This window comes from Brachyhypopomus gauderio, chromosome 12 (genome assembly GCF_052324685.1).
Source record: "Brachyhypopomus gauderio isolate BG-103 chromosome 12, BGAUD_0.2, whole genome shotgun sequence".
In the NCBI taxonomy this organism is placed as follows: domain Eukaryota; kingdom Metazoa; phylum Chordata; class Actinopteri; order Gymnotiformes; family Hypopomidae; genus Brachyhypopomus; species Brachyhypopomus gauderio.
In genome coordinates, this window is record NC_135222.1 from 10139081 (window position 1) to 10159937 (window position 20857).

Genomic DNA, 20857 nt, shown 5'->3' on the forward strand with positions numbered 1-20857 from the left:
TGCTATACAGACCAGTTTCATTCAAGTATATAAACACTGAAAACTGTAAATGTAATTACTTTATTGTCACTCAACATGCTTTGTTACCTCACATTTACATTCTTCCAAAACAGCACCAGGCCATTTTCTCAGTACACATTCTTGGGGGGAGATTAACAAAGACAATGCTATATTCTCAGAATATAGATTAACTTTGGTAATAACATCTTGCTTTTCAGACTTTATAACTAGAACTGTTAAGTTTTCTTTTTTAGAAAACTAGGCATTCTAAGAAAATGGGTCACAGAAGCGCTCCGAAACTATCGGTTCACGCACCCATGGTCTCTGAAGGCAGTACCCCCTGCTGGCAGCTGATTAACACCGAGCTACTTTCCACTGATGATGGCAGGTCCCCCTAACTAGTGGGCTTAAAATGGCAGTAGCAGCAATCTTTTTTAAAGTAAGTGTAACACTTCAAGATAGTGCTGTAAAAAAATAAAAAATAAATTTTTGAACCCTGACCCACAAACACAAATAATCAGGTGAATTCTGAGCAATAACAGCGGGGAAGTGGTAGGACAAGGAAGGGGGTGTGTGTCAAGAAAACAAGTTGAAGAAAAATATGACGAAAAGGGGACGCTGGAGACACAAGAAATTTTAAAATGCTAAGAAATCAATGCCTGTACATCCTTGACTTAAAAAAAAATGCAAGACTTTTTAAATCTTGTGTTTATCCGGAGTAAACAAAAACATGAATGGAACAGCTAGAATCTCTTCATCTGTCGCCTTTCCTGTCGTCTCTGCTTCTTCTCATTAACTTCCTCTGGGGCTGCCGACTCAGCGGAGAACCAGGGGCCCAGGACGTTCACCCACAGCAGCTGCACAGCCCGGGCAGGAGCCTGATTGAGGGGGAAACGTGCACGATTTGCATTGTGGAAAATCAAAGTTAAGCTTGGAGTTTAAAAAGGTGCCAAATGTGGGTCTTACCAAAAGCCAGAGATACCAGAAGTATGAGGAGAGTGTGCTCAGCACCTGCACTATGGCTGTAAGCAGGATGACATCCTTAAGATGCCTACATGAAATGAAAAGCTTATTCAGTCACAGACCATGACCATGTTACATAAAGACAGTTAGCCACATTATTTAAGATGAGGCAGGACGATGCTATTGGATAATCAAAAGTGCCAACATACCACTGTAATCATGTTACATATTCATTGGTTTTGTTATGTGTATTTTGCAAGTCTTACGCACCATGCGTACTGCTACTTTAATGCTGCTTTGTAATATTTGTTTTGCTGGTGTCAGAAGTGTGTTGGTATGTTTCAACATCAACCTGCCCAAGGTCTGCAGAGCCAATTGGTAAAATCTGGCACATCTACATCATCATGCTGAATGTGTGTTGTCACTGTTAAATAAAGTGCTATCACGATGTCACTGACTCCGCCATGCCCTGCTCCATGTTGAGATCTGTTCCTCCATCCAGCAAACTACCATCATCTGCAAAGGTTGGTTTGGCCATGGTTGCCATAGTCTTGTAGCTGCCCAAGTAGACCAATAGTGCAAACAATAGTAGGAACTGGGAGAAAACCAAAACAGGAGTTAAAGACAAAAAGGCACACTACTCAATACGTGAGGAACAGGATCAATTAGCTAAGCTAGTAGTTTCACTCACCATGGTTAAAAGGCAACAATATTTATAACTGAGAACAAGCAAAGCAAGCATATACTCATCTGTAAGTCATAGTGTGCTTACCCATGCCCAAAAGGTTGGGTCATAGAAAATCAGATTTACTGCTGCGTATATAGTCTGAAGTAAGAGAGAAATGAAAGAAGTGAGATTACGGTAAACCGAGAAGCATGTTAATCTTTGGAAATTCCATGAGAATGTCAGAAGGCGTCTTACGTTGGCTCCTAGTATAACTCTAATGTAGAACTTAAGAGTAGCTTTGTTTTCTTCATGGATTTGCTTCTTGCCTTTGGTTCCAACTTTACCTTTAGGCTAAAGAAGGGGAATTAATGTTAACTTAAGTGTTTGTCAGTGTTAACCAGAATCCACACACAACAATGTTCTCCCATTTTCTCATAATAATGACTTATCATAAATATTCCTTATTTAAATCATGAATATTATCTTTATAATGATCTTTTTTAATCTCATAATTGCTCCAAAATATGACTTTAGATAAGAAGACTGCATTAATTACTTGTTAATAGTGGCAATAGTCAGAATGAGATCTAGGATGTGTTTTAACTTATGTGGATTAATGCCTTCAGAATTGGCTTAATTCTCAACATGAGATCTAGCCTAGTACTGAAAACAGAAAGAATGGTTTTAGAAATTAGAATTTTCTTTATATATTTGTAGTAATACTTTGTGACCAGACTATGCTTGGAGATATTTTAAGCAGTAGTATGTTGATTAGACAAAAATGCTAGAAACTCATTTGTTCTGAGCTTTGTTTCTAATTATGACTTTTCCTCAACAGCTTCTACAGAGCACATTAAGAATTCACATGTTGACCTCTACTCAAAGATGCTAAAAGTACTAGAACAGTCTATGGGGAACAATACACATTTTATTCATCCATAGGACCTAAACTGAAAATTAGAACAAAAATTCTTTATCTATTCCTTGCAAAATACATATATCTATTAGATCAATTTAGACCATTACACTACACCCACTTAGACTGGGATAAATTGCAAAATATGCTGACTATGCATACTGTGCCCATTCTTCTCAAGTGCAGTCTTGTAGATAACGTTAGTCTGAGTCAGCAAATCAAGACTCATGCCTTTGATCAAAGACGAGGACCTCTCCAAAACAGTTTTAGCTTCACTAAACTCGGCATGATTTCTGTAAGTGCTGTAAATCTGCTGAGGCCAACATTTGTGCTACTTTTTCTTTATATCACTTGCAACAACATGCATAAATTCATTCAGCATTTTAATATTTTTCACGTTTCATATACATTTATAAATGCAATCGTGCCTCTACAATTTGCCAAAGGGCTAGCTAGATACACCTGTTTGAAACCCCACTACTACATCTGACTAAACACTACACATCGGTTGGAATATCACAGCTCAGATTACACAGCGTGTTTCGTGGAGTAATCCTAATTTAGTTCGGCCTAACCGCCAATACAACAAGGGAGGCGTAGTTAGCTCGTCGTTACAGACTCATTCAATTTATGGCTGTTATTATTTCGAGAAGAAATGGTCCCGGACAGTTCTCTAGTTAGCAAACTAAGCACGGCAACAGATGATGCGCACTAAACCAACACTGTGAACATGTCGCGTTTATCTCTGCACTTGGATTTAGTTCGGCTAGTGTATGTTTGCGCGTTGAACTTTTAAAATGCAAACGTACCGCCATTTCATTTACGTCCTAGTTTCCCGTATTGCCGAGCCTCCTTTCGTGCATTTATAACGGACATATATGTGTTTCTAAATCGGTTTAGAAGTCAAACTAAACCCGAAGACATCTCATGCAACGACGGCTGGCCGTGTCTACTTCAAAAGTAACACATCAGCGAAGGGAGAGTTTTCCGTCGCGTAGATTCTGCGTAAATAATTTCGTCAGAAAGGCGACGAGCTGAATCAGCGCTTTAGCGTCACGTGAGTTAGGTTTGGCCCGGGCGAGAGGAAACTCGAGGATCTCAACGTGAAAATGTGTGTATTTTAACGTTTCTGAAATCGTATTTGGACGTAGATCACAGCCCTCAGGCTTCTAACTGAGGAGCAAACACACAGATAATGGATTGAACTGAATGGCATAGTGTTCTGACTGAGGGTCACAGACAGCAAATCACAAATTCCCTTACTGTGTACTTCACCAAATGAGCAGAATATTTTCCCTTTGGTGATTAGAATGAGCTTGCAGTGTTTTTTTATGATTGCTAGGATGTTATGAGCATACTATGAGTATTTTATGTCGAGATGATTTTAAAGAAAAACAAATGTACTGAAATTCCTATGGAAGCAAATCCATCTCACTAGATTTATATCTAGATTTATATTTGTATGCAATAAATGCAATGACAAAGTATCACTTTGTCAAATAAATTGGTCCTGGACTCTTATTTTCATTTATGCCATTATCCATATCCGTACAGATATACACTCTTGCTACAACCTTTACCTAGATAAGGGACGTAACATATTGAACCCTATTGATGGAATGGCAGGGTTCCTACGGGTCCTTGAAATCCTTGAAAGTTTGTGAATATGAAAAAACAAGTTTAAGGCCCTAGAAGGTTTTTGAAAACCGACATAAAAGACAGCTGTCCTTGAAGGTCCTTGAATATTTGAGGGGGTTTGAAATTTCACATGGATGAAGACAGCAGTCAAGGAATAGTAGGGCACAGTTGGTAGGAAGTCAATATTTAGAAAAGACTGCTATGAAAAAGATTATCATGTTTTAAATTTCTCATCTTTTTGTTGAAAAATATGATATGATATGATAGTTGTTATAAAGATTTTAAGAAAGTCTGCAGTGATTCCTTTAGCATTTATTTAATTAATCAAAAATGTATTTTATATTCAGAGTTGACTGTTTCGATGCCCATGTTAAAAGTGAATCACTGTAACTTAGTTGACTTCAAGTGTAATGACAAGATTATCACTGATGGTATGAGACAAAATATATAATAGATTCTTTCAAGAAACATCCTAATACAAATTATAAAACCACAATGGCTTGTCAAATGGCCCATATCTTCTAAAGTAAAAGAGACTCATTTCAAAATAATAAATAAAATATATCCTGTAGCCATGTTTCTTGAAAGAAGATTTAAACTTGATGTGGATTCGTGTAACTTTGTAAGTCAGAAGATGAATTCCAAGAGCATTTGTTTTTTCATGTCAATATTCACAAAGTTTTTGCATGGACACTAGAAACTGGATTAATCTCAAACTTAACATTCTTTCTTTTCATACTATTTTACTTTATGCGGAAACCTTAAGTTTGGATTTCTCTGATGCCAGTCGTACTTTTAGCTAAATACCACATTCACTACAAGTGGAGTGGTTAAAAGCCTTCTTTTCTCTTTATGAATGAATTAAACTTCATATTACTCTTCATTAAGTAGATAAAAAAACTTGGAAAATGCTAGAATCATCTCACACCAGTTTGGTCATTCTCCTGTAGAAAATTTTGTTTGTTTGTTCAGCAGCGAAAGCTAGTGTTTCTTGTATGTAGTTAACGTATGTGTAGCCGCTTTACGTGAATGTCACCTTCTCACAGGTGCATTGATAAATTGCCAGTCATGTTGAGTGTGAGTGAAGTTTTCATTGAATCAGCGCTTAATGTCATGCACTGAAAATTTCAGGATGCATGTTTTGAAATGACATTCAGTCTTTTGAATTTGCATTGTATTAACATCGTGTTTTGATAACATATTCAGGGGTAACAGTAGGTAAATGCTGCCAGATGCAGTCCTTGAATTTGAGGAAGTTGGTTCTGGAAAGTCATTTAAAAGTCTTTTAATGGGATGCCTCATATGTGAGTCAAGCTCATATATGAGACAAGGAAAGTGAGCGAATACTTTTGGCTATATATCTCATTACATAGAACAGGACTGAATTAGTAAAGCTGTTTAAATGTAACTATCTATCTAAGTTTCTAGGCCTTAGCTATCGCCCACCTTAGATTTTAGACAGGCTCGATTGCTTTTCCTTAGATTGCTTTTTCCTTATCTGAATTTTGTAGCCCTATTGCGATTTTTGCGTCTGAATTTTAGCATCTGGATATCAGCAAGTGCATTTTTGTACTCTGAATTTTATAACATTAAAAATGAGTCACAGAAAAAAGGTTTGAAATCAGAGGCAAAAAATTCAGATGCAAAAAAAAATGCAAAAAAAAAAAATCTGCGCTAAAAATTCAAAGGCAATCTAGTGAGACGGACTTGGTTCCATGTAGTCCTGTTGCCGTTGTGGCCACAGCTGCAGGAGAGCGGAGTGAGGCGCGTGGCGCACTGACGTGTACGGGCTACGGTGCAAACAGGAAATAAAGAGCCTCTGTGACTCAAATAAGCATGCGCTACTTTATCATACCGCACCTAGCGTTGTTATTAGCAAAAGAGGTTGCTTTATCTAATTCTCTTTCGACTTTAGGTGTACTCCGTTGTTTCATATCACATATCTCACAAAACGTTTTTATTTCCTAGTTTGGGTGTCAAAAGCTCATAAAAGAAGAAGAAAGTAAAATGGTAAATGAAACATTGGAACACCCTCATTAACGCTATCTACAGAAAGTGTAATGTGGTGTAAAGTCGAACGTAACTAGACTTCATATGTAGACATTAAACCCTAAGTATCCGTTTAAAACTCCTGTGAGACGTCGGCGTTCCTACTGCTGTGGTCTTTTTAAAGCGGATCTGTTCCTTATTGTGGATATTGCGTGTCTTTCACATGATAGTCACGCACTAGTGTCACTAACAAGCGTTTACCTTCCGCCTTTCGTAGCTTGTAGGGGAATCCTGACTTTTACAACGCAGAAGGTGCTTCACTCGATGTAAAGGGGAGAACAACTTAATGAATTCCGATAATTCTAAGAGTAAAGTGCACTTTTAGTTAGGTGGCTCGCGTGGTGAAATGTGCCGTCTGCCTATCTTTATCATTTCTTTGCTCGTGGCAACAACATGGGCTATGTACGATCCAGACGAGGTGACAAATCTTCCGGGCATGTCTTTTACACCAAATTATCGGCAGTGGTCGGGATATCTAAAAGCCAGCCATGGAAAGTTCTTGCATTATTGGTGAGTTTATCAATATTGACTAGACTGTAGCATCTTTCCTTGCACAGCTGATGGACCTCTGTATGACACGTTCTGTTTCTCTGGAAATCTTGTGTTCTTCACAACAATTGTCACTACAGCCTGTATCTGCACACTGCAGATATCACACACACACATTTATACAGGTCCATATCAAACAAAATTAACTTTCATATAGTTTAGATTCATTGCACACCAACTGAAATATTTTAGGTCTTTTATTGTTTTAATAATGATTATTTTGGCATACAGCTCATGAAAACCCAAAATTCCTATCTCACACAATTAGCACATCATGAAAAGGTTCTCTAAACGAGCTATTAACCTAATCATCTGAACGAACAAATTAACTCAACACCTGCAAAAGATTCCTGAGGCATTTAAAAACTCCCAGCCTGGTTCATTACTCAAAACCGCAATCATAGGTAAGACTGCTGACCTGACCGCTGTCCAGAAGGCCATCATTGACACCCTCAAGCAAGAGGGTAACATACAGAAAGACATTTCTGAAGAAATAGGCTGTTCCCAGAGTGCTGTATTAAAGCACCTCCGTGGGAAGGAAAAAGTGTGGCACAAAACGTTGCACAACGAGAAGAGGTGACCGGACCCTGAGGAAGATTGCGGAGAAGGGCCGATTCCAGACCTTGGGTGACCTGCGGAAGCAGTGGACTGAGTCTGGAGAAGAAACATCCAGAGCCACCGTACACAGGCGTGTGCAGAAAATGGGCTACAGGTGCCGCATTCCCCAGGTCAAGACACTTTTGAACCAGAAACAGCGGCAGAAGCGCCTGACCTGGGCTACGGAGAAGCAGCACTGCAAATGTTGCATGTCATCCGGAAATCAAGGTGCCAGAGTCTGGAGGAAGACTGGGGAGAAGGAAATGCCAAAATGCCTGAAGTCCAGTGTCAAGAATCCACAGTCAATGATGGTCTGGGGTGCCATGTTAGCTGCTGGTGTTGATCCACTGTGTTTTATCAAGGGCAGGGTCAATGCAGCTAGCTATCAGGAGATTTTGGAGCACTTCATGCTTCTATCTGCTGAAAAGATTTATGGAGATGAAGATTTCATTTTTTAGCATGACCTGGCACCTGCTCACAGTGCCAAAACCACTGGCAAATGGTTTACTGACCGTGATATTACTGTGCTCAACTGGCCTGCCAATTCTCCTGACCTGAACCCCATAGAGAATCTGTGGGATATTGTGAAGAGAAAGTTGAGAGACGCAAAACCCAACACTCTGGATGAGCTTAAGGCCGCTATCGAAGCATCCTGGGCCTCCTTAACATCTCACCAGTGCCACAGGCTGATTGTCTCCATGCCACGCCACATTGAAGCAGTTATTTCTGCAAAAGGATTCCCAACTAAGTATTGAGTGCATAACTGAACATAATTATTTGAAGGTTGACTTTTTTTGTATTAAAAACACTTTTCTTTTATTGGTCGGATGAAATATGCTTAGTTTGTTTTTTCTTTTTTGCCAAAATCATCAATATTAAAACAATAAAAGGCTTGAACTACTTCAATTGTGTGTAATGAATCTAAAATATAGGAAAGTCTAATGTTTATCAGTACATTACAGAAAATAATTAACTTCATCACAATATGCTAATTTTTTGAGAGGGGTGTGTGTGTGTGTGTGTGTATGTATGTATGTATGTATATGTATAGATATATATAATGTACATATGTATGTGCATGTTGTAGTGAAGATGTAATCAAAACATGTTTGTGTTTTAGGTTTGTGACGTCACAGAGTGATCCTCTGAAAGATCCTGTAGTGTTGTGGCTTAATGGGGGGCCTGGATGCAGCTCACTGGATGGCTTTCTGTCAGAGAATGGCCCATTTCATGTGAGTAAAAGTCAAGCCAAAAACATTTCCAATGCTAAGTCTCCCAGACTTTTTATTGCAGTCATTTATTTTAGTATTTAAAATAAATATTGCAGTCATTTAACAAGATGGTGATGATCAACTAAAACCTGTGAGACTATGCATTGTCAGGTGAACGATGATGGAGACACCCTTTATAAGAATGAATTCAGCTGGAATAGGATTGCTAACATGCTTTATCTGGAGTCTCCTGCTGGAGTAGGATACTCTTATTCAGATGACGAGCAGTATGCAACTAATGATGATCAGGTAAAGATAATAAAAGAGAATAACCGAAGCCTGTATACACACGTGTACACATCATAACTGTCCTTGTTTCTGATCTGTTCTGTTTCAGGTGGCAGAAGACAACTATTTGGCATTGCAGAGCTTCTTTACCAAGTTTCCCAATTTTACCCAGAATGAATTTTTTATTTTTGGCGAGAGTTATGGAGGCATTTATGCTCCGACACTTAGCCTGCAGGTTGCCCTGGGAGGAAAACTCAAAGTGAACTTTCAGGTAAAAGGAAGCACTGCAAAATGTGCATTATTTGTGCAGTGTAAGCACTGAATGTAATCTTTAGTCCCCACACAGCTGTACAGCTGAGGCCTACCACTGGGGAGGCTAGTGAGCAGCTATATACAGTGGGGAAAATAAGTATTTAGTCAGTCACCAATTGTGCAAGTTCTCCCACTTAAAAAGATGAGAGAGGCCGGTAATTGACATCATAGGTAGACCTCAACTACCATACTACTAACTACCAACCTCTGAACCATAATGGAAGAACAATCTTCACTTGTGTAGTATATTTAACCCAGGCATAATTATTAAAATGATATGCATTCGTTAAATATAGTATAGTATTTGATCTTCAAAGGTGTTTTGAGACATACCAAGGCAGTCTTGAAGAATACATCACTAGAAGAATAACTTGTATTACTGTTTTAATAACAAGTCAAATTATTTTTGTAGTTCATACTAAATAAAAAAATAGCCAATTTGGTGTAGTCAGAATTTTTTTATAAGTACTTGTATCATGTGACAAACATTCTGTAGGGCACATTTATGGCTAGGCTGGCTGTTGTCTTGAGTTTTACCTTGAGCTCTTGGGGCATTGTTTGCTAGTGTTTTTGTAATTTTGATGTGTTTTGTTTTTATGCTGTGTTCATTTGCAGGGCTTTGCTGTTGGGAATGGTATTACCAGCTTTCCTCTTAATGACCAGTCCCTTGTCTATTTTGGTTACTACCATGGCCTGTTTGGAGAAGAGTAAGCTCTGGTATTTTTATACAGACTTGAGAAAGTTTGTGAATTTATCCATATCATTTTGAACCCACATATAGCTGGTAAAATAGAATAAGATGGCATTTAGTTTACAACATAGATGTGGACTTAAGTCACAAGATTTCAAAGTTGACGTAATCACAATATAGGAACTAGACTTTAATATTAGTAAATTTGACTAGGATTTGAGCCTAATAATTTGAAAAGACTAGCTGTATTTGACATAATTATTAGCTATAGTTATTTGCCATCTACCTTGTTGGATACACACGAGGTGCCTTCCTCAGCTACCTTAACAGGTAGCTGGAGCCTTAGGCCAGGAGCAGATGTCATCAGGTGGTGTCCAACCTTCTCTGGGTGTTTCGGCCCTAACCACAACACCCTCCAGTTGGTGGGCCCACAATGAGTGGCCAGCTCACTGCCCATCTACTCCTTGCTTCCAGCTTTCCTCCTCTCTCTTGCTCCAAATTCAGCATGAGGCACGTTCTGCCTCCTCCCCCATCCTGCGAGCTGCTTGCTTTTTACTGTTCTCATTCATTACTATGGCAGAAAGTAATTCCATGCAGACCTTGCTGGAAAGCCTCTGCACCCTGTCTCCACAGGGAAGACCCATGCCTGCCAGCCTCTATCACGGCAGTCTTGGGCCAGCTGTTGGTACTTTGCAGTCTTAACAGTCTTAGATGACCACAGCACTATGTCAGGGCAGAGGGATTTTTGCACCACTTCTGGAAACTACAGCCTCCTCCCAAGATCCACTCTCATCTGCCAGGAACTTGCGGTGTGGAGAATGCTAGTTCTTTCCTTTTGGTGGTTTGTGCAGGTCTAGCTCCTTCCTTAACGAAGGTGATGGCTCTCTGTGAGGTTGTATGGGCTGGTCTCTTCTTGACCCTCTCCCGCTCTATGGTGTCTGCCAATGAGAGGAGTACTTTGTCGTGGCACCATCTATACCGCCCCTGGGTTAAAGGTTTTTTTCACTCAGACAGTATATGGGCCAAGGTCCCCCTCTTGTCGCAGAGCTTACAAAGCGGATCCTCTCTTGGACCCCACCTGTGCAGATGCACTGGGGAGGGGAGGGTGTCAAACAGACCGTAATAGGAAGGGGATGCGATAAGGTTCCAGGCGCCACAGATCCCTCCATGTGACTTTACGCCTGGGCAAGTCCCATTTTTGTCCTGGCTCCCTGGGAACCTTGCTGCACTGCTCTGGCTACTCGCTTCTCCTCCTCTCTGCTCCTTACTTCTGCTTGCACCATGCCTCTCCTGGTTTCTGTGTTTGCACCTCCCCAGGTTTGGAACTGTGCATAGCCAAGGCCTTGTCGGCGGATGCACTGGTTGCTAACTATATCCTGCAGCTTCAAAGAGCTGACCACCTGTTCCACCACTGTGTTGGCAGCCCACTTGCATCCAGCTTGTCTGATGAGGTCGTCGTTGGAGTCCCTCAGACTTAGGACAACTCTGCATTTCGCCACTTTGTTGTACTCTACTACTGAAGACGGGGAGTTGCAGTTGACCCGACCTGATGTAAAGGCCCACTGATGAGAAGCTTGGTGGAATGCCCAGCCACCTCTGCAGGTGCTTGTTGGTCCTTCTCTCAATGGTCTCGATGGTAGTCATGGGAAACTCGTAGACTGTGAGTAGCCAGAGGAGCCTGGGCAAGAGGCCGAGTTGATACAGCCAGGTCTTAAACTTGCCAGGGAGTAAAGACTTGTCAATCTTCTTCAGCCACTCCTCGGTCTGCTTCACCGCCTCAGCAACATTGGCACCATCTGTCAGTGATGCGTTAAACCCCTTTCCCAGGCATTTTACTGAGTTGCCCTTGATGGATGGTTTTTGTTGGCATAGAAGAGACTTTGTGAAGCTGTATGGGTCCTTCACAAACTGAGCTCCTCTCTTCTCTTTCTTCCAACACTGCTTCTGGATATGCCCTGCTCTCCTGACCCTGCATAGTTGTTCCCGGAGTTTACTTGTTAGGTCTTTGATACCTTCCTTCTCGGTCGGTGAGATGGTCTTGAAACTCTTGTTGAGGGCTTTTATCTCACTTATTTGGCTCCTCCTGTAGTTGATGCTGGCCTTTCTGCACAATCGTGCCAAACCGTTCCTTGACGAGGTTGTACACTATGGTTGTTAGTGCATCGATCTTTCTATGAGCGGAGCCTGATACAGTTGCTTTCAATATGCCTTCGAGGTCGTCTTCCAGCTGTATCCAAGCATTATTGTCTGCCACTGTAGGCCAATGAATCATCTCTCACCTTGCCAGGTGGATTGGGGTGTTTGGAAGGGGATTCACATGAGTTGGTCTCTGGTGCTGGGGCAGTTCAGTCGCGGAGAGATCTTAAGTACTGTGGGGTGCTTCCTGGCTGGAGTTCTCCTTCGTCTGACCAGACTTTGGGTCTGTGTGCTGCTCCTGGGATGCTGATGTTCTGCACTTTAACCTGCTCCTTGCATCTTCCTGCAGTGGCACCTAACAGTGTAGTCCACTCCAGTGTAGATTCAGTGTAGATTGCTTGAGCTTTGTCATAGTCATGTACCGTGTCGTGGCCGATACCGATGTGTTCATCCCATTTGAGACTGAGCTTGGGTGGTGCCCTCTTACACACCGATGTCCTGCACACCGGATTGCTAGAGATAGCACTAGAACATTTTGGATGTACCTGTTCTGAAGGGGGCAGAGAGGGATAGAAACTAACTTTCTTAGATAATCAGTTCCAATTACAGACATTACACAGTTATCAACAAGAAGAAAAGCAAGTATTAAACCACATTAAGGATATATTGTAAAAATATAAAATGCCATGTTTGTTGCAGTGTCATTCCATTTGGTGTAAAACACACACTAACAGGTTAAAGATTCTAAACTTAGGACTTGGAGTTTTCATTGTAGTTGCATAAATTTGCACTGAATTGTTCTCTCTAACATTATGCCGTTGCTTGTAGGCTGTGGAAGGAGCTGAAAGACAACTGTTGCAAGAATGGAGTCTGTAACTTCTATAACAACACTGAAGAAGCTTGCTCTGTTTCGGTAACACATTCACACGTACACAAGCATGCATGTAAAAGGTTCACTACAAAGGACACTTGAAATGCTCAGTAATTTTTTTTTTTTTTTTTTTTTTTTTCCTAGAGAATTCTGGATTCATTAAAGCAAATATCTAGTTTAATTGACAGCATGCAAGTGAACATATATTCAATAAGTGGAAAATAGTCTCAGTGACTGCCTTGGGCTCTGTAATAAGCAACATAACACTGTCTGGATGTATTAACCAATTGGGAAACCTCTCCAGACAGATCCTCCCTGCCTGTCAATTATTTTGTGTATGCACACATGATAAACAAGAGTATACATAAGAATGAGAATAGGGAGTTTGAGACATTTTCAATAGAAGGAAAGGAAGTGAGCCTTGAGTCTAATTCAGGTCAAAGTCATCAACTCTAAAAATTGATTATACCAGCTTTAATGTGCAGTGATCTAGATTACACTCTACCCTTTTTTTTTTAATAGAGTTGGCCTTTGGACTGTCACTTAAGCATGTCTGTATGTTGTGTGCCTTCCAGGTGGCACAGGCATTTGGCATTGTCTATAGTTCTGGACTGAACATGTATGCTCTGTATCTGGATTGTGCGGGTGGGGTCAAGTCTCACAGACTCTATGAAAGAACAATGCTCCTCCTTTACAAGAACTACAGGAAGCACTGGAGGATAAATAATGTGAGTCCTAACTCATCCTGCAAGCACACATCATAACCACAACAGTATGGTCTATTTAGCATTTGTTGTTTGAACAGTACCTGACAATACGTGTTTGCTTATATCTGACTCAAGATTTTCTAGTTGTTTTATTTATTTATTTATTTATTTGCTATTCAACTAACTGGTTGAATGCATAGCAAAACTTAGCGCATAGCACAACCATAGTTGGCCTGTTTTACAACAATAGCTCACCACTTTGTCAACCCAGGGGTAATTCAGGTCTAGCTCTCAACATGTGCATTTAAATGATTGTAGTTTTCAAGAAATATATAGATACGCTGACAGTTTATTAGATTAGTTGACAAAGGAGGAGCCATGTATCATGTAAAAGACTGTAAATATGATTAATGTATGTGAACATGTATGAATGGTAGGCCTATAGCTAGTCTCTGGCAATTATAACAGCTAAAAATTATATTGAGAGCTGGAAGCAAATTACTCGCATGTTATGCATAGTCAGGGCCACGTTTATCAACAAAATGAAGATTATTCAGCAGGCAGGTTGATATTGAGGGGAAAATAGTGCTTAATGAGACTTAATTTAGAACTCTGCCAGATGAGGCTTAAAATGTGTATTTCACCAGATTTGTATAGTGTGGCTTCATTTTCACCCCACATTCTGCATACACATTTAAATGTAACACTTTCCCTCATGTCACTCTTCTGACCTTTTTTTGATACACATTGGACTTATTACCAGCCCCCTGGTCTCAGCTGGGACACATTCATTCTTCCCAGGCCTGTGCGATGCCACATGTGGCTACAGGTGTATCCTTACATCTTAAATCGTTTGTTTAGCTATCAGGAAGTGATCCAGTACTTGGTGGGGTGCCTCCATGCCTCAACAGCACAGCTCAAATGAACTGGCTAAACCGAGGAGATGTTAGGAAGGCCCTCCACATCCCTGACATACTGCCATCATGGGACATTTGCAGGTAAACATGCATCTAGAAACTGATTTGGATGTTTATTCTCCCTCTGACATATTTATGGAAGTAATCTCGTCTTGCATGTGTCATTTCACAATAACTCATAGTTGTTGTTATTATGTGCAGTGATGTGGTTGGAAGCCATTATCAGACTCTATACACTACAGTTAAAAGTGTATACGAGAAGCTCATGACTTTAGGTCTGAGAGCATTGGTCTATAATGGAGACACCGATATGGCCTGCAACTTCCTTGGAGACAAGTGGTTTGTTGAGCAGCTTGGACAGAAAGTAGGTGAAAGATCACCCAGCTTCAAAGTACATTCAGTCTAGACATCAGCTGTCTAATTCTTAATACATTTGAACTTGCCTGTAATTTCTTTTTTAAAAGCCAACAAAGGAATATCAGCCCTGGCTATTTGATGATCAGATTGCTGGATTTTATCAACAGTTTGGCAATATCACTTTTCTCACAGTCAAGGTAAGCTGGTAATGGTTTAATTTTAAAGTTCCTGTAACAGTGTAATACTGTAATAGTTTTAATGATCAGTATTTAATAATACAAAGTATGTCAACTATAATATCAAACATAAAATATGTTAAATAGGTCTTGAATTGACAGAGTTTCTGGAATATGTAATACTATAAATTCTAAACCATCAAATTCATTGCTAATAGTTTTGATCAAATTTCACAATTCCTACATTCAAACTGGATTATTTCATCAAGGGAGGTTTTGTCTGGTTAGGAGAAACTGTGTACACACACACACACACTGGCAATTGGTGAGAAATATTCCTGTTATTATCAAGTTAAAATCCAGTTTGTAACAACCATAAACTATAATTGTGTTTTTTTATCTTATTGTTTTTTTTTATTATTATTTTATCTTAATTGGTATAATTTAAGGTCTAAGTGCTTTACTTATTTTGGGGAAACAGGGCCCTGATTTGTAAAACAATGGACAATATAGGTTCATATTGGAAAACTATTACAGATCTCATTGGTACCACTAGTGTGTTCAAGGTAGCAAGGTTATAATCGTTAACGAAAACGAACGAAAAAACAAAAACTGATATTGAAAAAACATTTTCGTTAACTGAAATAAATAACGGTAATTAAAAGAAAAACACGATAACTGTAACTATATTACATGTTTAGAAAACTAAAACGTTCTGAAATTATAGATAGGATACCCTTCGTTTTTGTGTTTGTCAGTTTATTTATAAGTCTTGTGGACTGATATGAAATCGATTATTTTCACTAGAAGTTTGTATTAGCTGGCAGAAGAGTGCGGCACCTCATGGTCAGTCACGTTTGTTTAGAGCTCCTGCTCGCCATGCTAGCCTGCAAAATTACGACAACAAAAGATGGGAGAAAACGCCGAGTCCTGTATGGGATGTTTTTAATTTGATTACGAGAAAGACTACATGTCTTGTAGTGGAAACGGGTGATAAAATATATGGAGTAGTTCTCAAGAGGAAAACACCCATGAATCTCAAAGCTCACACAAGAGGGCTAACTGTCAGTACCTTGACAAGCTAGCCTCTGAGTAGCTCCGCCGTAAGGGAAGCACCATCCCGGCTAGGTAGTATCGGGAAGGAGAACTGTAATGGACTGTTCATCAGTGATCAAATAGCTGCTGGTTAGTTAATATGCCGAAAACCACAAGCGGGTGGATGCACTAGTTAATGTGTTGAGACTGGATGTCAACACAACTCTGTGACTTGATTGCCTTCAAAAAGTTTGGCTTTTCACACGAATCAAAATAGGGTTAAGCTCCTATGTTCGTGTCTGTCCTAGTCTGGTAATTTTCTGCAGCAATACTACACATTTTGCACTTAAAGCTTCTATCTTGTGGACTGTTGGTTGTTCAACAGTAATTGAATGCATTTTTTAAAATGGTATCTTTTGATGAGTTTTTATTACACAATATTTACTTTGAAGTTTTTGAATCCTGCACCTGACAAATAACCCAAAGTATAAAAAAACTAATACTAGAACTAATGAAAACTAAACTAAAACTAAGCTTTAAAAAAAAATATTAAAACTTGTATAAACTAAAAACTAATTAAAACTAACTGAATTAGGAAAAAGTCACAATGAAATAAAAACTAAACTATAATGAAAAATCCAAAACTATTATAACCTTGGTTTCTAGGTAAGTTAATCTAGCCTGAACATGAATGTCTAATAAATAAAGCAACTGACATTATTACTGAGTAATAATTCAATCTTTTTTTTTTTTTTTTTTTTTTTTACTTTCTAAATTTTTTGTTTACTTTCATGGAGAAATGTTTTGTAAAATGTTTTATACTAGTTTGTTTTCTTTACTGTCTTTTCAGGGTGCTGGTCACATGGTTCCTCAGTGGGCCCCAGGTCCTGCATTTCACATGTTTCAGAGCTTTCTGTCCAACAGTGCTTATTAAGCTTGTTGCAGACTATCCTGGGCTGGGGTCTAAAGAGCGTTCAGTGTATCAAATTCCAAGTGTGAGCTGTGAATTGCATTTTGTAAATTCTCAGGGACTGTAGGTGTAATTAAAGAAAAACATCTTATTCTTGTTAATGTAATTTCGCTAATTTTTTATTACAATTTTTTTTTTTTGCAAAACTGGATGCCAGTAGAGTCATGCTCGTCTGCATGTTCTTAATGAATCCTAATGAGTTTATTGTAATGTTTATTATCATTTCTTTCCTCAATCTTCAGAATTCTGGATATTTTCTGCCAAATACCCATTAAATTAAATGATTAAATACCCATTTTCATTTCCAGTGAAATGATCTCTCGCATACATTGTGATACTGTACATTTTTTGAATTTAAGCTGCCAAGTTGTTTTTTGAAAAATAGTTTTTTCAGTAGGTTTTTTTTTTTTTTTTTTTACATTTTAAAGGAAGGCCTTAACACTGGGTTTAACTTGATGATCAGCAGTTTTATTGTTGACTTCTGAATGTGGCATCATACCTTTTACATAAAATAAACCACTTTTCTGACATTCTGGAAGTACTCAAGATTAGTCATGCTCTAACCCAATGAAAATAAAATGCACAAGTATTATATTCCAGAAGGACACACTGTGATGTGGAGTAGTTTATATACAGTCATGGCCAGAGGTTTTGAGAATTGCACAATTTTGGTTTTCACAAAGTTTGATGCCTGTTTTTATGGTGACAGTTTAGAATAACTCAAAATTGTCAAGAGTGCGTAGATGAATTGCAATTAATTGCAAAGTCATTCTGTCATGGAAATAATCACAAAAGTATTGCATTCCAGCCACTGCAATACAGCCCTTCAAAATGTTCTGGTAACATTTCAGTGATGATCTCCAAAGCTCAGGAGAAAAGCTTAATGAGGTCAAGACAGCTGATATCACGTCATGCTGATTAAGAGTAGTCTGTTTGCTTTAAAAAATTAATTTGATGTTGGGCCAGGCTCAAACCAGGTTTCTCTTACACATAGGAACCTGTTGTGTATGATGCATATGTTATTTGCCTGGCCCGGCGCCTTGGAGGTATACAGGAAGCCTCTGAAATCGACCTCCTGAACAATTTCATTTGTGTGCACCACTGCATGTGTTATGTTTCCAGTTAGATTTGAGGGCTAAAATGTTGTTGGGCCAAGCCAAAATCAGGTTTCTCGTACACAAGTGAAACATTATTTGCTTTTATGCCAGTGGCATAAAAACGTCACATGCCAGTCCACAGAATGCTGCTACCCCTTCTCAAGAACTGGTTGGAAAGTTGACAGTGTGCTTCAAGCTATAGGCCTACATCAACTACTAAAATATGCTCCAGCCCGAGGGGAGAATTATGAAAAGATAGTGGGGTCAGGTTCCCCAAAGCCCCTGAAGTACAGTCATGGCCAAAAGTTTTGAGAATGATACAAATATTAATTTTTACAAAGTCAACTGCTTCAGTTTTTATAATGGCAATTTGCATATACTCCAGAATGTTATAAAAAGTGATCAGCTTAACAGCAATTAACTGCAAAGTCAATATTTGCCAAGCCGCCCTGCCTTAAAAGGACCAGCTAACATTGTTTCAGTGATTGCTCCATTAACACGGGTGTGGGTGTTGATGAGGACAGGGCTGGAGATCTATCTGTCATGATTAAGTAAGAATGACACCACTGGACACTTTAAAAGGAGGCTGGTGCTTGGCATCATTGTTTCTCTTCTGTTAACCATGGTTATCTCTAAAGAAACACATGCAGTCATCATTGCATTGCACAAAAATGGCCTAACAGGGAAGAGTATCGTAGCTAGAATAATTGCATCTCAGTCAACAATCTATCACATCATCAAGAACTTCAAGGAGAGAGGTTCCATTGTTGCCAAAAAAGCTCCAGGGCGCCCAAGAAAGACCAGCAAGAGCCAGGACCGTCTCTTAAAAGTGTTTCAGCTGCGGGATCAGGCTACCAGCAGTGCAGAGCTTGCTCAGGAATGGCAGCAGGCAGGTGTGAGTGCATCTGCTCGCACTGTGAGGCGGAGACTCTTGGAGCAAGGCCTGGTCTCAAGGAGGGCAGCAAAGAAGCCACTTCTCTCCAGAAAAAACATCAGGGACAGACTGATATTCTACAAAAGTTACAGGGAGTGGACTGCTGAGGACTGGGGTAAAGTCATTTTCTCTGATGAATCCCCTTTCCGATTGTTTGGGACATCTGGAAAACAGCTTGTTCAGGGAAGACGAGGTGAGCGCTACCACCAGTCTTGTCTCATGCCAACTGTAAAGCATCCTGAAACCATTCATGTGTGGGGTTGCTTCTCAGCCAAGGGAATCGGCTCTCACAGTCTTGCCTTAAAACACAGCCATGAATAAAGAATGGTACCAGAATGTCCTCAGAGAGCAACTTCTCCCAGCCATCCAAGAGCAGTTTGATCAACAACAATGCATTTTCCAGCATGATTGAGCACCTTTCCATAAAGCAATGGTCATAACTAAATGGCTCAGGGAACAAAACAGAGATTTTGGGTCCATGGCCTGGAAACTCCCCAGATCTTAATCCCATTGAGAATTTGTGGTCCACCCGTCTTTTGATGATTGACAAACAAAAACCTACACATTCTGACAAAATGCAAGCATTGATTGTGCAAGAATGGACTGCTATCAGTCAGGATTTGGTCCAGAAGTTTATTGAGAGCATGCCAGGGAGAATTGCAGAGGTCCTGAAGAAGGGTCAATACTGCAAATATTGACTTGCTGCATTAACTCATTCTAACTGTCAATAAAAGCTTTTGTTACTCATAATATGATTGCAATTATATTTCTGTATGTGATAAAAAACATCTGACAAACACACAAAAACCAGAGGGCAGCCGATCATGTGAAAAGATAATATTTGTGTCATTCTCAAAACTTTTGGCCAAGACTGTATTGTTAAACTAGGTGGGTTAAAAATGTGCCTGTGCTTGCAAGGGCTTTGGATGTCCTACCGTACATCTGCTTATGTTACGTAAATGAAAAAGTGTTTCCAAATCCAGACAAGAAATCATTTGATGTTGTCAAATGTTGAGGCTGTCGGTGACCTACTTATGACCGCTCCACTGAATTTTATTTTGTCAGTAAGTGGGGAGGTCACCCGTTTTCTGAAAGATAACTAAATCAATGGTGCCCGTCCTGGCCAAAGACCTGTACAACGTGTTGAAGAACTTGATGTTCAGAATTCATGATATATTCAGAATATTCAGAAATCTGATATAATTCAGGAGGCCATGACAAAAAAAAACTCCTCGATGTTGATGTGAATGATTCACCCTGCCATGTTGATTCCTCACAGTTCCACATAAGGTTTGTTGCTGGAAGGATTGTGAGGGACTTCTCCAACAAAAGCAATCAGCCAGAAAAACCCACTTCTCTTCAAAAATGCCTGTAAAAGTGTTTGCTTTTAACCACTCAGAAACTTAGTGAGAAGTTCTCCCTGAAATATTCTCATCTCTCAGTCCTGAGCCCTAGAAATATGACAATGCAAGTGTTAGCAGGTCAAATTTTAAGAAGGCGCTGAACCTTTTTGTACACGTCCACCGTGTTAATGAAGATGACTGTGATGACCTGATCCGTCTGTACAGTCAGTTCAAAGATGAAGCTGCCCAGCCTCAGTGTTTGTTCTGTTGGTGCTGCTGCGATATGTCTTTCATCTTTAAGATGTGCGAAAGGAAAAAGCTGAAGAGGAAAAGAGAACGCATGTCTTAGATGAAACTAATGACCTGAAAAACAAGACTTGAAGATATGGCTGTTCTTGAGACAAGTGCAGATGAACCATCACTTGAAGCAGAA

At 39.6% G+C, this 20857-nt stretch overlaps 2 protein-coding genes across 3 annotated transcripts; one reads left to right on the forward strand and one right to left on the reverse strand.

Annotated features, from left to right (window-relative positions):
• Positions 1 to 41: 41 nt before the first annotated feature.
• Positions 42 to 3549, reverse strand: tmem208 (transmembrane protein 208). The gene is made up of 6 exons (XM_077023075.1): positions 3356 to 3549; positions 1886 to 1981; positions 1736 to 1789; positions 1422 to 1558; positions 967 to 1051; positions 42 to 878 (listed from the first exon to the last, which is right to left on the reverse strand). Exons 1-6 carry the CDS (start codon positions 3359 to 3361, stop codon positions 744 to 746), a joined length of 513 nt encoding a protein of 170 aa, XP_076879190.1. The 5' UTR covers positions 3362 to 3549; the 3' UTR covers positions 42 to 743.
• A 2452-nt stretch (positions 3550 to 6001) lies between these two features.
• LOC143527779 (lysosomal protective protein) lies at positions 6002 to 17377 on the forward strand. Of its 2 annotated transcripts, XM_077023077.1 has the most exons (12): positions 6002 to 6194; positions 6451 to 6743; positions 8500 to 8611; positions 8762 to 8899; positions 8988 to 9149; positions 9806 to 9897; positions 12846 to 12930; positions 13464 to 13616; positions 14457 to 14593; positions 14714 to 14876; positions 14977 to 15066; positions 16931 to 17377. In XM_077023077.1, the coding sequence occupies exons 2-12, from the start codon at positions 6580 to 6582 to the stop codon at positions 17012 to 17014; spliced, it is 1380 nt and encodes a 459-aa protein (XP_076879192.1). In that variant the 5' UTR covers positions 6002 to 6194; positions 6451 to 6579; the 3' UTR covers positions 17015 to 17377. The 2 variants fall into 2 exon arrangements, with proteins under 2 accessions (XP_076879192.1, XP_076879191.1); XM_077023076.1 differs by having other exon boundaries at positions 6002 to 6743.
• Positions 17378 to 20857: the final 3480 nt, after the last annotated feature.